The 13,377-nt window shown below is 32.8% G+C and overlaps 3 protein-coding genes across 4 annotated transcripts; all 3 read right to left on the bottom strand.

Annotated features, from left to right (window-relative positions):
• Positions 1-1,989: 1,989 nt before the first annotated feature.
• LOC119680062 lies at positions 1,990-5,556 on the bottom strand. 2 transcript variants are annotated; one of them, XM_038092697.1, is made up of 8 exons: positions 5,288-5,556; positions 5,068-5,225; positions 3,318-4,025; positions 3,155-3,263; positions 2,974-3,093; positions 2,706-2,870; positions 2,534-2,642; positions 1,990-2,475 (listed from the first exon to the last, which is right to left on the bottom strand). In XM_038092697.1, the coding sequence occupies exons 1-8, from the start codon at positions 5,346-5,348 to the stop codon at positions 2,265-2,267; spliced, it is 1,641 nt and encodes a 546-aa protein (XP_037948625.1). In that variant the 5' UTR covers positions 5,349-5,556; the 3' UTR covers positions 1,990-2,264. The 2 variants fall into 2 exon arrangements, with proteins under 2 accessions (XP_037948625.1, XP_037948624.1); XM_038092696.1 differs by having other exon boundaries at positions 3,155-4,025; positions 5,288-5,555.
• A 2,915-nt stretch (positions 5,557-8,471) lies between these two features.
• LOC119675461 (uncharacterized protein K02A2.6-like) lies at positions 8,472-10,580 on the bottom strand. Its single transcript, XM_038086669.1, has one exon. The coding sequence runs from the start codon at positions 10,578-10,580 to the stop codon at positions 8,472-8,474; it is 2,109 nt and encodes a 702-aa protein (XP_037942597.1).
• Positions 10,581-10,890: 310 nt separating this feature from the next.
• Positions 10,891-11,961, bottom strand: LOC119675460. The gene has a single exon (XM_038086668.1). The coding sequence runs from the start codon at positions 11,959-11,961 to the stop codon at positions 10,891-10,893; it is 1,071 nt and encodes a 356-aa protein (XP_037942596.1).
• Between the last annotated feature and the right edge of the window lie 1,416 nt (positions 11,962-13,377).

The following is a 13,377-nucleotide window of genomic DNA, read 5'->3' as shown; positions in this document are numbered from 1 at the left end:
GTGGAATAGAGCAATCTCCAAAAATAACATTTCTACGTTGCAACACTTACAATGGTGCCATCTTATGCCTTGCTCAGGATCAAATTCACACCATGGTTGAAATTCATATTATATTGACAATTATTGCCAACCTCTACTCATGATTCCAGGAGTTCTTCTCCTCTCAAAATCCTACAGTTTAACTGCAATGCCCTTAAGGGGAATAACATCGCAGTAGCTGCACTGCAGGGGATAAAGCTGCTGCCTAACTCCCCTCTCTCACCCTCGTCAAGGGGGAAGAGTATCCTTTCTGTTCGGGACTCAACTTCACATAGTGAACTAAATCTGCCAGCGTCGAATGACGAATATATGAAGGTTATACGGTTAAAAATTTTCATTGCTAGCTCATCTGCAATTGCTTGCAATTGCAAAAATCTGCTTGCAATTGGCGTCCCAAATTTGCGATTCACTTTTTGGTATACTAAATGAAGACTCGCCATAATAACTCTAACTTGCTCAAGCTCCCATTATCTAATCTTGATCTCGCTTAAGCATTTGACACAATCTCCCATAGCATATTGTTAAATGACCTAACCGAAACATCTATCCATGATTCTACAAACAATTGCCTCTGTAACTATCTCAGAGGCAGATCAGCCTTCGTTGAACATATCAAAAGCAAAGAAATTGCAGTAAGGTACGCAGGGCTCCGTTCTCTCACATATCCTCTTTAATCTAAATATGTCTAAACTCCTAGAGCACCCTGAAGGAGTCAAAGTTGTAACGTATGCACTTGACTGTACAATCACAACAATGCCCTAGGACCACTGCATATTGTGCAACAAACTAAATGCATACCTTCAATTTGTGGCATTGTTTTTGGATGATAGAATTTTTCACCTATCACCAAATAAATGCTTCGAAACTTGCTTTACTTCCTGGACTTAAAAAAGTATCTTTGACTTTGCCCATAAATATCAGTCCCTTCAGAATCCTCACTATCATCAAATCGCAAATCCTGCTTGTCGTTCTCGACAGCATGTAGACATTATCTGCACACGTTCAGTTATATCCAACTTGCGGTTGAAGTCTCGAAAAACGTGCTAAAAGCACCTGCAGGTTGTTCATGAAAAAAGACAAAGAAACCCTACTGAATACCTATTAAGCCGCTTCTTATTGCGGCCTATGCTACTGCACTATGAACCCCACAATTCTGCAAAACGCAATGGACTAATATCCCATAATAACAAAACACGGCATTGCGAATTCCGACCGGCTGCTATTGCATGTCGCATGTTGACCATCTTCATGCAGAATCGAAAATGCTTCTTATAAAAGAACATGCATAACCAACTACTGTCCCAGTAATATCTCTTGACAAGGTGGAATGCTTTATGCACCGTCAGACCAACCATTGTCTGAATGGTATGTCCGACTAATTTCTAATTTCTTCACTTTAAGGACTTGAATCACATATGACACTATCGTTTACCAGTTCTCTGGGTTCGCTCTCATCTTTTCCACTACATAAATGTACATAAATGAAGTCAGATAGATTCGCCTTTCCCATGTGGTACAGGTAATTGTAAAAATATCCAAGTTCGGTCAGCATCTGAGTGAGATATAATTTGTGTCTTTAATAACAATGACAACTGATACCATAAAATAAACACATAACTAATCGTTTTTTTAAACTAGTTTCTAATAGTTATTATTTATTGAATCTTATTAAAATTTTAACAATATATTCAAATTTTTTATATCACAAATATTAACAATTAAGAAGACATAAATAGTTTTATTGTACCAGAAAAAAAGATAAATAGAACAGAATAGTTAAAAAACACATGCAATATTAAAATATAAATATAAAAAAGTAGAATAGTAAGAGATATATGTGTGTTCTGTATTTATGTATATATATATATATATATGTGTGTGTGTATACAAACACGAATGTATGTATATTTATATGTTTATGTTTATATATATATATATATATATACAGCATTTAAATTTAATACATTTAAACAATCAATTGATTCCTAATAAATATTTTATATGGTCGTTGCATATTGCAGCCAATCAATTTAATTCATTTATTTGCTGAGGCTACAAGAGCATGTTTATTAGGAATATTTCGCAGTATTTTTCTCCTTGCTTCAAATATCTTTAGAAGCTTAATATAACCTTTATTTACAACAGTGTAAATTAAATAATAAATTATCACTACTTATATAGTCTACAGATAAATAATAATATACAAGCATATATAATATGATATTTCAAGTCATTATGTTATATCTTAAATCACTATCTATTCTCTCAGAGCTTTCAGGCTCTGGGTCGAGAATTGAATTAGTTTCTGACAAATGTCGACGACATGTTGGCAAAACTTCACATAAACTATCGTACAAACGCTGTTGAAATGTTTTATATTCGATATCAACGGATTGTGTGTCACTAAAGTTAAAATCTGCGACTTCAACAGTGAAACTATTAAAAATAATTATTAGATTTTATGCTTTATTTTATTAATTAATTTAATAATTACCGGTTATGGCTTTGTACATAATAAGAAACTCCAAAAATAACCAAAATTATTGCAATTAGCGTAAATGTCACAGGAACCACTACAACGGAAAGTTGGGATTGCACTTTTGCTATAATTAAATGAAAATGAAAAAAATATTCATAAAATTTTTATATAGTAGTAACATCGGTACCTTCATATATATTAATGGTCACTTGATTTGTAATCTCTGAAACATCATTACGAAGGAAAAATAAAATAGTTTTACTCTCTGTGAAAAAGCGAACAAAGTTGAATTTGCACTGAGGCAAGGAATAATAATTATCACATGTTTCGTTTCCAGTTGCATTATATGGTGCTACATAAAAAATTCTCATTAGTAAATAAAATAAAATATACTAGCAGTTTTAAATATGTTCAAAATATATATTATATATAACATATGCATATTAGAAACGAACCATCAAACACCATTGTACAGCATTTTATTTCGTTTGAGCCTTCGCATTTGATTTCCAAAGTTAATAAGTCACCATGTTGTAGCCAATAGTTTCCACTGGCGGAGAAATTTGTAACAGGGGCTAATAAAGTATCAAAGAAATATAATATAAAATTTTTATAAATTAGTTTTTTATTTCTTACATTTTGAAATTATTCGGTGTTTAAAGTAGCCATAAGAGTTTTTCGGATCACGTGATATAATTGATTTATTAATGCAATTGTAGGGCGGTTCAGTTTTTAATTGTAGGGCCTTTTGTACATCGGAAGTATAAAGTTTAGAATCATGGAAAGTTTTTATACTCACTGTACTTGAGTCATTAGATTGCTTTTCCAATACTTTCGTTAAATTTAATCCTAACAATTCAGCGTTCGCACGTGCTATATTCTCAGAGAATTGGGAAGAAATATCATTTCGCTTTCTTCGTTTACTACTCTTTTGAAGAAGTATAGGTTCTTTCATTGATGACGACTTATCAGTGGTAGGTGATATAGTCGTGGTAGAAGTAGTAGTTGTAGTAGTAGTAGTTGTTGTTGTTGTTGTTGTAGGTGTTGGTGTAGTGGTTGTGGTAATAGGTTGGGGTAATTTTTCAAATGATCCAACCACTAATGCTTCAATTTCGTAAAACATACCTTCTACAGGATAGTTTGCTACATAACTTAAATCATTTGACATACCCAAGTACGAGCAATTCCGAAACCAATAAGTTTTTATAGCAGTTGCACTTTTATTTAAATAATCAAAATCGCTTGGACGTAAATGGATGCTATGATTTACCGAGTTTGCAGTGGAAACAAATTCATTTCTACGTTTTAGACCATCTTGAATCAGTAATAATTCACCACCTAATGATTCTGTTACATTAACGCTAAAACTGTTAGATGCTATTTTAATCCACACGGGGAAAAAGAAGTATCTATCAACTTCAACATTTATTTGATACGTTCCCGAATTTATTTTGGATTTTGCATATTCTACGGTCCAATTACTGTACGGTTGAGTTGTTTCAAATTCCTGTTATGAATAGTATTCGTTAGTAGCAATAAACGTATAATATATTATATGAGAACAAAATGGGTAATAATCGATATCTTGCAATGGGTGCAAAGATTAACCGTGGAGTATTCACTTCCCGAAGTTAAAAGTAAATCTTAATAAAACCTGACGGCCTTACTTTCGAAAAATTAGTTCAATTAGTTCGCGTACGTGCATTCGTTAACTAATTTATTATTCGTTAAAACACATATTGCCGCATCCACCTCAATCTCCAGATCTCAACCCCATTGAACATTTGTGGAATAAATTGGATAGATGTCTAAAGAAGCCCATTATAACAACAAATGCAGAACTGAAGGAGGCACTGCTGAAGAGTGGCAAAAATTTGGACCAAAAACCACACAAAAATTAATTTCTTCGATTCCAAAACAAATAGTAGCTATTATTAAATAGAAGAGCTTGGGCACTAAATATTAATTGTTATCGAAAATATAGCTTTTTAATTTATTTTTTTATTTTTTACGTTAGCTGTGCCAATAATTTTGTTTAGCAAAATTTAGTTTTTTTTTTGGTTTTTTAATTTTAAAAAACTGAATATAAGAAAATAAAATGAAATAAAATGAATATAAAAGCAAATTAAGCATTTTATCTAAAAAAATTTTTTGTTTATTAAAAATCGCATCATTAACAGAATAAAAATAGTGCTAAAGTTCAATTTGCTTAGCCCATTATTATTTAAAGCACATATACATTTGTAAAAATGTTCGTTGACTTTTACGAAGAAACACAAAGTACTGCACCAAACTGAGCGAATAGTGGATTCTTTCGCTTAATGTGCAAACATGATTCACGTTTAGACAATGTGTTTCATACTGGCTTTTAAATGCATTCATGCTGATCTCTAACACATGTCTACATCGTACGAGCTTAATCATGTATTTACCATTAATCCAAATTAAAGTAAATACAAATAGTTCGAAAATTCCTAATACTGCATAACTGTATTTTATATTTAATGTTAAAGAAATTGAGTTCGTAATTAAACGCCCAGTTCACTTACCATCGTACGAACAGGAGATGTACTATAATCTTTCCAAATGAATTTATAACTTTCATTTTTAGCTATACTTCCGTCATTAAATAGGATAGCGCTGAAGTTAACAGTAGAACCTATAACCGAATCGCCAGTACTTTTTATTTGTACAGTATATGCTTTTACTAAAATAAATGCAATAAAAGAAATTTTAATAACTTTCTATAAAATAAAGATATAACCATACCTCCTCCATTTACACAAACCAAAGCAAAAAATAAATAAATTGCTCGCTCTGAAAACGACATAACGTATAGTACATACGCAAAACCCGTTGTTATCTATTTAGCAGAGTTCTTTCAGTTTGAAGTTACTTTGGCACCTTAAAGAATTTTTTTATGGAAACTTAATAATAAATCTTTGCTTCTTTAGCTTTACAAACTGGTAGATAATATTAGTAATATAAGATATTTGTGAGCAAATAATTAGATTTCTATTGTTGTTAATATGTCAACTAGTTCAAAGCTGTTTGCATTGTTGCATTTTAAATTAAGGTTTTGCGCCGTGTATCCAAAATCAATTTACCACTGGGTAATAATAAAATCTGTTTAACCTGATTATACCATTTTTACCATTTATCTCAATATATGGCATCACTTATTCATTATTTTGCACTTATTTATTATTTTTGATTAAAAGTTTTCAAATTTATTTATTTATTTATTTATAATTTACCCTACTCGAAAATATGGTAAATACCAACATTCGCTGCTATACCGAAACAATTTACTATTTCCATCAATTTACCATCAATTTACTCGAACTTGCACCAGCCCGAGTATTTAATATTTATACTCAATTGTGCAAGATAAAAGAAAAAAAATCTGTCATTATCTCTTTAATTTGTGCAATTCAAATTCCCTTATTAACTTTTTATTAGCTTTTATTACTTAAATTAGCTGTTCTGGTAACTCAACTGCCATTTTAATATAAGTAATAATAGTAATATCGAAAGAAGGTAGTTAATTATTGAAGCAATTGATTAATACTATGTTCAGACAGCCAAATTTTTTTAATATCTTAAAAATGAAATTAAGTTAAATTTGAAAGTGTTCATACTGCCACAAATTAAGAAAATCATATGTTTTTTGTTTATTAATCGAATGTTAAAAATTACATAATCCAGACACCATTTTTATCTGGGAAATTTGAAAAGTTGTTTATTATAACTGTAAAGGATGGAATTCAGTAGTTTTATTAGCTTTAACGGATTTATTTTAAATTAATAACAGTAACAGTTTTTTCTTTCTATTTAGGTCGTGTGCGAGTTAGGCTAAGTTGCGTTCTAAATGAGGGAAATTCTAAGTTGCGCCGATAATGTATTGATGTGTCGATACGTGTTGATAAATGGCAAAATGTGTGCAGTGCAAAAAATCCCAAAAAATCTCCCATTTGGTTTAGCATCAACTTAGCCTAACTCGCACACGACCTTAAATTGAAAAAATTTCCTTCTTTCAAACTATTATCCCGGTTTTATTAAAGTCAGCTGTCACTGACGTTTATTTTAAAAAAAAATGTCATTTTTTGATTATCTCAACTTTGTCTTTTGCGTAAAATTTATTTTATGTATAGTTGCATTTGAAATGTCCCTTAATTTCAGTCTTTGCTTCAACGAAATTAAGGGCATTTTTCTTAATTCCGTTCTCACTTTAAAACTGAATTTATTGAAAAGTAAGTAGGTCTTAAGCATGGTATAGACGATGCTACATGTATGCACACCAAGTATGCGCTTTGCTATACAGTTTGAAATAAGGTGTAATTTTATCACACACATGTCTGAAGACCTGTAATATTGTCTTTATCATGCTTAAGTCCAGTGGCGACGCGTGTCCTATCTGGAAGGGTGTACGGCCCTTCTTCAATGTTGTTTTTACATTTACCACTTAAATTAAAAATGATAAATTGAAATATATAAAATGTTTTATTAATAATAACTATATTACATTAGGCAACAATATATTCACAATATAACATTTAACAATTCATTAACAAAATAACATAAAATATAATATCATAAAAATTAATAATTTATATATAAGTTTGATATTACATCAATATGGAATAAATACAACTCTTCACATACTTCTTATAACATCAAACCAACTTTTTTCAAACAAAAGAGTTTGTAATTAGGTCGTGTACGAGTTAGGCTAAGTTGCGTTCTAAATGAGGGAAATTCCAAGTTTTGCCAATAATGTAGTGATGTGTCGATACGTGTTGATAAATGGCTAAATGTGTGCAGTGCAAAAATTCCCAAAAAATCTCCCATTTGGTTTAGCATCAACTTAGCCTAACTCGCACACATCCTTAGAACCATACATGTTTATGCAGTGATCAAACAAAATCGAACGCACTTCCAGCCTAAAAATGTGCGGCCAACTACTCCGTACATAAAGCGGTTATTATTTGCAGGAGCAACAGCTAAAAGGGAGAGACGATATTTGAAAGAAATATATGGTAATGTGAGCTGCAAACCTTAGAAGCACATCTAACCGCTTCGGTAAGTCAACATGTTGGATTCTTATACACGCAGTTGATATTCGAATAGAACAGAAAATTACTCTCATACAATTCTCAATCTCTATTTCTCATATTTTAAGCTAGAGCACACGCACATTATTTTGTCCATTCTACTTTTGTGCACACTTATGAAAGAAATTTATGAATGCAATTGCGTAAAGGGGAAAGACGAAATATGATAGAAATTATTTGCGATGTGAGCTGCAAACTTATGAGCACAACCAGCGACTATGGTAGCTAAGAGAAGCAAATTAATTGAGTTTTCATAGACAATTATATTTATTATATTCTTTATATATAATACAACATACTTTATTGATTAAAGTTATATAGATTTACGATTTGATATTAATAATAATAATAATTACGGCACGGCACGCTTACTCCTTTGAGCACAACGACGAACAACCACGCATTTTGTATTTTTCCTTTTTTATCTATTTCATTATACAGGGTTGCCATGATCGAATATACTACAGTTCCTCCCCCATCAAATAGTCCCTTAACCTTTTTGGCGGTTGCCTCTGCCGGTACGGTCGCGATTTTAATATTTCATCTCTTTTATCTTTTTCTTCTAATGACCCCTCTACTTGACTATCTGGTAGGATATATTCATTTGATGAATGACCTGCACTTACTTGGTCGTCTTGCTCTTTCGGTTGTGCCACTGAAGTTACTGCTACTGGAGTTATATTGGATTCTAAACTTGTCGGTGTCTCCGAAACTCGCTTATGCAACTGGTCAATATGTCTCGACAATATGTTACTATTTGATTGAATTTTGTAGTTGCGATCTCCTGTTGATTGTATAATCCCTGACATCCACTTTTCACCTCTTCCAAAATTTCGGTATCAAACACTTTCACCACACTGGAAACTGCGAACTGGTTTTATTTGTTTGGAATACTCATCAGAATTTAGCTGCTTCTGAGTGTTGTCATCACTGGGGTGCAAATGATCTAAGAATGTTTTCAACTTCCTTCCCATCAAGATTTCTGCTGGACTCGAATTTGAATTTGCATTAGGAGTTGTACGCAGATACAAAAGTATATTTGCCAAATTCTTATTGATGTCTGAAGACTGCATTTTCTTCAGGTGATTCTTAATGGTTTGTACAATCCTTTCTGCTTGCCCGTTTGACGATGGATGATACGGTGCCGTACGTATGTGCTTTATACCGCTAAGTTTTAAATATTTCTCAAATTCTTCTGACATAAACGTTCGCCCATTATCGGACACAATGGTATCTGGTATTCCGTGTGTTGCAAATATTTCTCTCATTAACTCGATTGTTCTAATCGCATTTATTGTACTGGTTATTTTTACCTCTACCCACTTGCTATGAGCATCTACGACGATAAAAAAATTTGTACCCATAAAGGGTCCCGCATAATCAATATGTAACCGGGACCATGGCCTTAGCGTTGCTGGCCATGGTTTACCTGTCGCTACTGGAGGATTCTTTTTGTTACATGCACACTTTTCACAACGTCTGGCTAACATTTCTATATCTTCATCTAAACCAGGCCACCAAAAATAGCTTCGCGTAACTGCTTTCATTGCCGACATGCATTGATGAACTTCGTGCAACATCTCAAGTATTCTGGGACGTAGTATTGCAGGTATTATTACCCTGGCTCCCCATAACAAACATTGTGCATTCACTGATAGTTCCTGGATTTTGTTTACAAACGGTTTAAACTGGATTGATTTATATGGCAAAACTGTATCTTTCCTTTGGATATGCCACATTACTTTTGATAGTACTGGATCTCTTCTGGTTGCTTGTGCAATGTCTTTTGCAGTGATTAAAAACTGTTTCTCAGCCTCATTGCAATATAATATTTCAGGTATTTCCGGTATTTCTAGCTTTACATCATTTAAAGGTAACCGGCTCAATGCATCTGCATTCTGGTGATGTTTCCCTTCTCGGAATTTAATCTCGTACTGGTAAGCGCCTAACTTTAACGACCACCTTAACATTCTGGGTGATATATGCTGTGATATTGGTTTTTCTGGGTTGAATAATCTCACTAGTGGTTTATGATCAGTCATTATTGTAAATTGTCTACCACTTAAAAATTGATGAAACTTTTGCACACCAAACATAATCGCTAGCGCTTCTTTATCCAACTGTGAATAATTTCGTTCCGCGCCCTGTAATGTTCTGGAGCCAAAAGCAATCGGTGCTTCACTATCATCCGGCATCTTGTGTGCCAAAACCACGCCAACTCCATACGGTGATGCGTCTCCGCATAATATCAGTGGTAAGTCAGCCGAATAATGCACCAACAGATTTTTTGATTGTAGTAGTTTCTCTGCTCGTTCAAAACTTAATTTCTGTTCTCTACCCCATTTAAAAGGTATCTCTTTTCTTAATAGTTGATACAGCGGTTCCAATAGATCGCCCTTATTCTGTAAAAATCTATCATAAAATGTAATTAACCCAAGAAAAGCTTGTAGCTGTTGTTTATTTATTGGTTCTGGTGTTTGAGCTATTGCCTTCACCTTTTCGTCAGTTGGACGCACTCCTTCTCGGCTTATCTTAAACCGCAAAAATGTTATCTCTTGTACTGCGAAAACACATTTTGATTTTTTAAGCTTCAATCCTGCATCCTGTACACATTTCAGAGCAGTTCGTGTTCTATCCCACAACTCTTCCAAAGTTGTTCCGCCAATTAGAATGTCGTCTAAATAAATAACCACACCATCTACGTTCTTAAGAACTCCTTCCATCACCCGTTGAAATATACCTGGTGCCGTTGAAATTCCAAACGGTAATCTTGTAACTTCAAAAAGTCCGCGATGTGTGTTTAATGTAAGTATCCTTGCTGATTCTTGGTCAACCTTCACCTGTGTATACGCTCGATCTAAATCCAGCTTTGTAAACCACTTACAATTTGCTAATGCTGCTAGCACTTCTGTATTAGTAGGTAATGGATACGTTTCCTTGCAAAGCATTTGATTCACTGTGCACTTATAATCTCCACAAATGCGTATGCTTCCATCTGGTTTAATAATAGGTACAACCGGTGTTGCCAACTCACTAAAGGATATTGAACGCAGTGCGCCTTCATCTTCCAACTTCTTTAATGCACTTGTCGATATCGAAGAAATTTCGGTTTACTTGAAACTGACATTTATAACATCACAGGATTTCCCTTGTAATCTCCAAGATTTCCATCAAAAAATGAACTGAAGTTCATCACTTCTACTGGAATAGTTGATTCTATATTGCATAAATTGCATAATTATAGTAATTCCCAAATCGTTAAACCAATTTCGACCAATTTCGACCAATTAGAGCCGGACCATCACCCGCTGCTACTAACAACTTTAGTTTCTTTGTGACGTTCCCAACTGAGACTGGTACTTCTGCTTCCCCACTCAGTTTAAGATTTTTCTCTGTTCCCCAAGTTCTTAATTGTATTTGACTTGGTTTTAGCGGAATATACGGCATTTTTTCTCTAAATAACTTTTCACTTACTATTGAGTAACTTGCCCCCGAGTCTATTTCCATTTGTACCGGTGACTTACTTATCGTAATCACTCTCTTGACCGATGGACTACCTTTAGCGAACATTGACCATAAATACTCCGTCGTTTGAGTTTCCTGGTTTGTATCTAAAAGATTTACTCTGTTTGGTCTTCTCCCATTATTTGTTGCTGGCTTTTTGGTTTTTGCTTTTTTTATGAAAGCTCTCTCAATATGTCCACGCTTTTTGCAATAATAACATTCCGCGTCTTTAAATTTGCACTGATCTGAATGATGATTTCCTCGACAACGATAACAATTCTGAATATGGTCCACTGGAGCACGATTTGGTTTTACCTTGTTGCTTGAAATTTTATTCAATCCTGGCAGGCTGGCTGACGTTTTAAGTTCCGTCGCATTTTTTTGTGCTGTTTCTGATGCTATAGCTTCCTCCTGCGCTATTTTTAATGTTAACTGGTCATTCGCCAGAAGCCGCTTTTGTAAATTTTCATCGTACATGCCACAGACTAGTCTGTCTCGTAACATTTCGTCCAAATCATTGAAATTGCAGTCTTGGCTCAATTTCCTTAGCGCTGCCAAATATTCGGAAATTGATTCGTCCTCTTTTTGGTTTCTCCGATAAAATTTAAACCTTTGTATTATTATATTCTCTGCCGGACAAAAATAACTAGTCAATAATTTAGTTGCCGCCTCAAATGTAAATTTTTCTTCTAAAATGGTAATCGGTGTGGCAACCGATTTTAATATCGTGTAGGTTTCCGTCCCACATGAGGCTAAAAAGATCGCTTTTTTCTTTTTTGCGTCTGTGATGTCATTTGCAACAAAGAAAAATTCCATTTGTTCCATGTATGTTTTCTATTTCCCCGACGCCACGTTATATTGACTTAATTCACCAAAATTTTTCGCCATCCTTTAATGTTTTATCCTCGTCGCCAAATTTTATTATATTCTTTATATATAATACAATATACTTTACTGATTAAAGTTATATAGATTTACGATTTGCTATTAATAATAATATTAATTACGGCACGGCACGCTTACTCCTTTGAGCACAACGACGAACAACCACGCATTTTGTATTTTTCCTTTTTTATCTATTTCTTTATACAGGGTTGCCATGATCGAATATACTACAATATTTAATTATTAATAATCTAAAACTTTAATCTTTAAAAATATATGTATGAAAATGTAATTAATAATATTAATTCTGGATGTAAAAATATTTAATAAATATATATATTTATTTATATAATTTAATATTTATTATATATATATATATAATTTGAAAACATAAAACTCAAAAATAACTGTTATTTTCGGGAATCAAATAGAAAATGTCGGCCGTTTTACGTTCAAAAGAGCAAAATAAAACGTATTTGCGTGAAAAGTAATAATACCTTACAATATAAGTTCATATTTCTTGATATTATACTAAGAATTGTACTTTCTAACATTCATAATCTATATTTAAATCTATCACACAAAACGGAAGGCTTCCGAACGAACGAACTTTTGCAGATACTATTACCTGCCAATGTACCTTAACATTTCCGACTGTGATTGAAAATGAAGGTCAATAATTTTGTTGGTCATACTGGACCCGTTTTAGATTTCCATTTCGTCATCGTATTTTGTTATTGTTGTAAGTTTTTCATCCATGTCTGTTTTTAATTTATTAAATAAAATTGATTTAGCAGTTGCAGTTTTTGTTGGTAATTTGTTTTTGTTTACAATTTGGTGTCCTTTGTCTACGTTTTTTATCTAAATTTTAACAGACGATGGTCACGCTAAAAAATGTCGAGGCAAATTTTACTAAGAAAACGGATTTAAAAATAAGTATATTTTTATCTCACGCATCTTAATAAAATAAAATAAAAATTAGTGTATAATTTTTAACAATTTGAATTGCTTTTCTTAATTTTTATTTATAACAATAGGGGTATTCAGGATGTCTGTGCATCGTTGAAATGCACATTCAAATTGCAAACTCAAATAATCATTAATGCATTATGTGCATATTAGTATTGAAAATATTTAGAACAGCCGATTTTTATTTACATATTTATTTACTTGTAAGATATAACTCAGATTTGATATGCATAGTTTTAACAATGCGAAGCAATAATAAAAAAAGAATATATTGACATACTTTGACGTTATTGGAAATCAAACAATTGGACAAAATCACAAAATTGCAAAATCAAACAAAATTTGACAATTTCGCTTAAGTATTGCCCAGCGAACAGCAAAGAGAGT

This window comes from Teleopsis dalmanni, chromosome 2 (assembly GCF_002237135.1).
Source record: "Teleopsis dalmanni isolate 2A chromosome 2, ASM223713v2, whole genome shotgun sequence".
NCBI classification, from domain to species: domain Eukaryota; kingdom Metazoa; phylum Arthropoda; class Insecta; order Diptera; family Diopsidae; genus Teleopsis; species Teleopsis dalmanni.
Note: the sequence above shows the minus strand (reverse complement) of the source record. Positions and strands in the feature narration are given on the sequence as shown.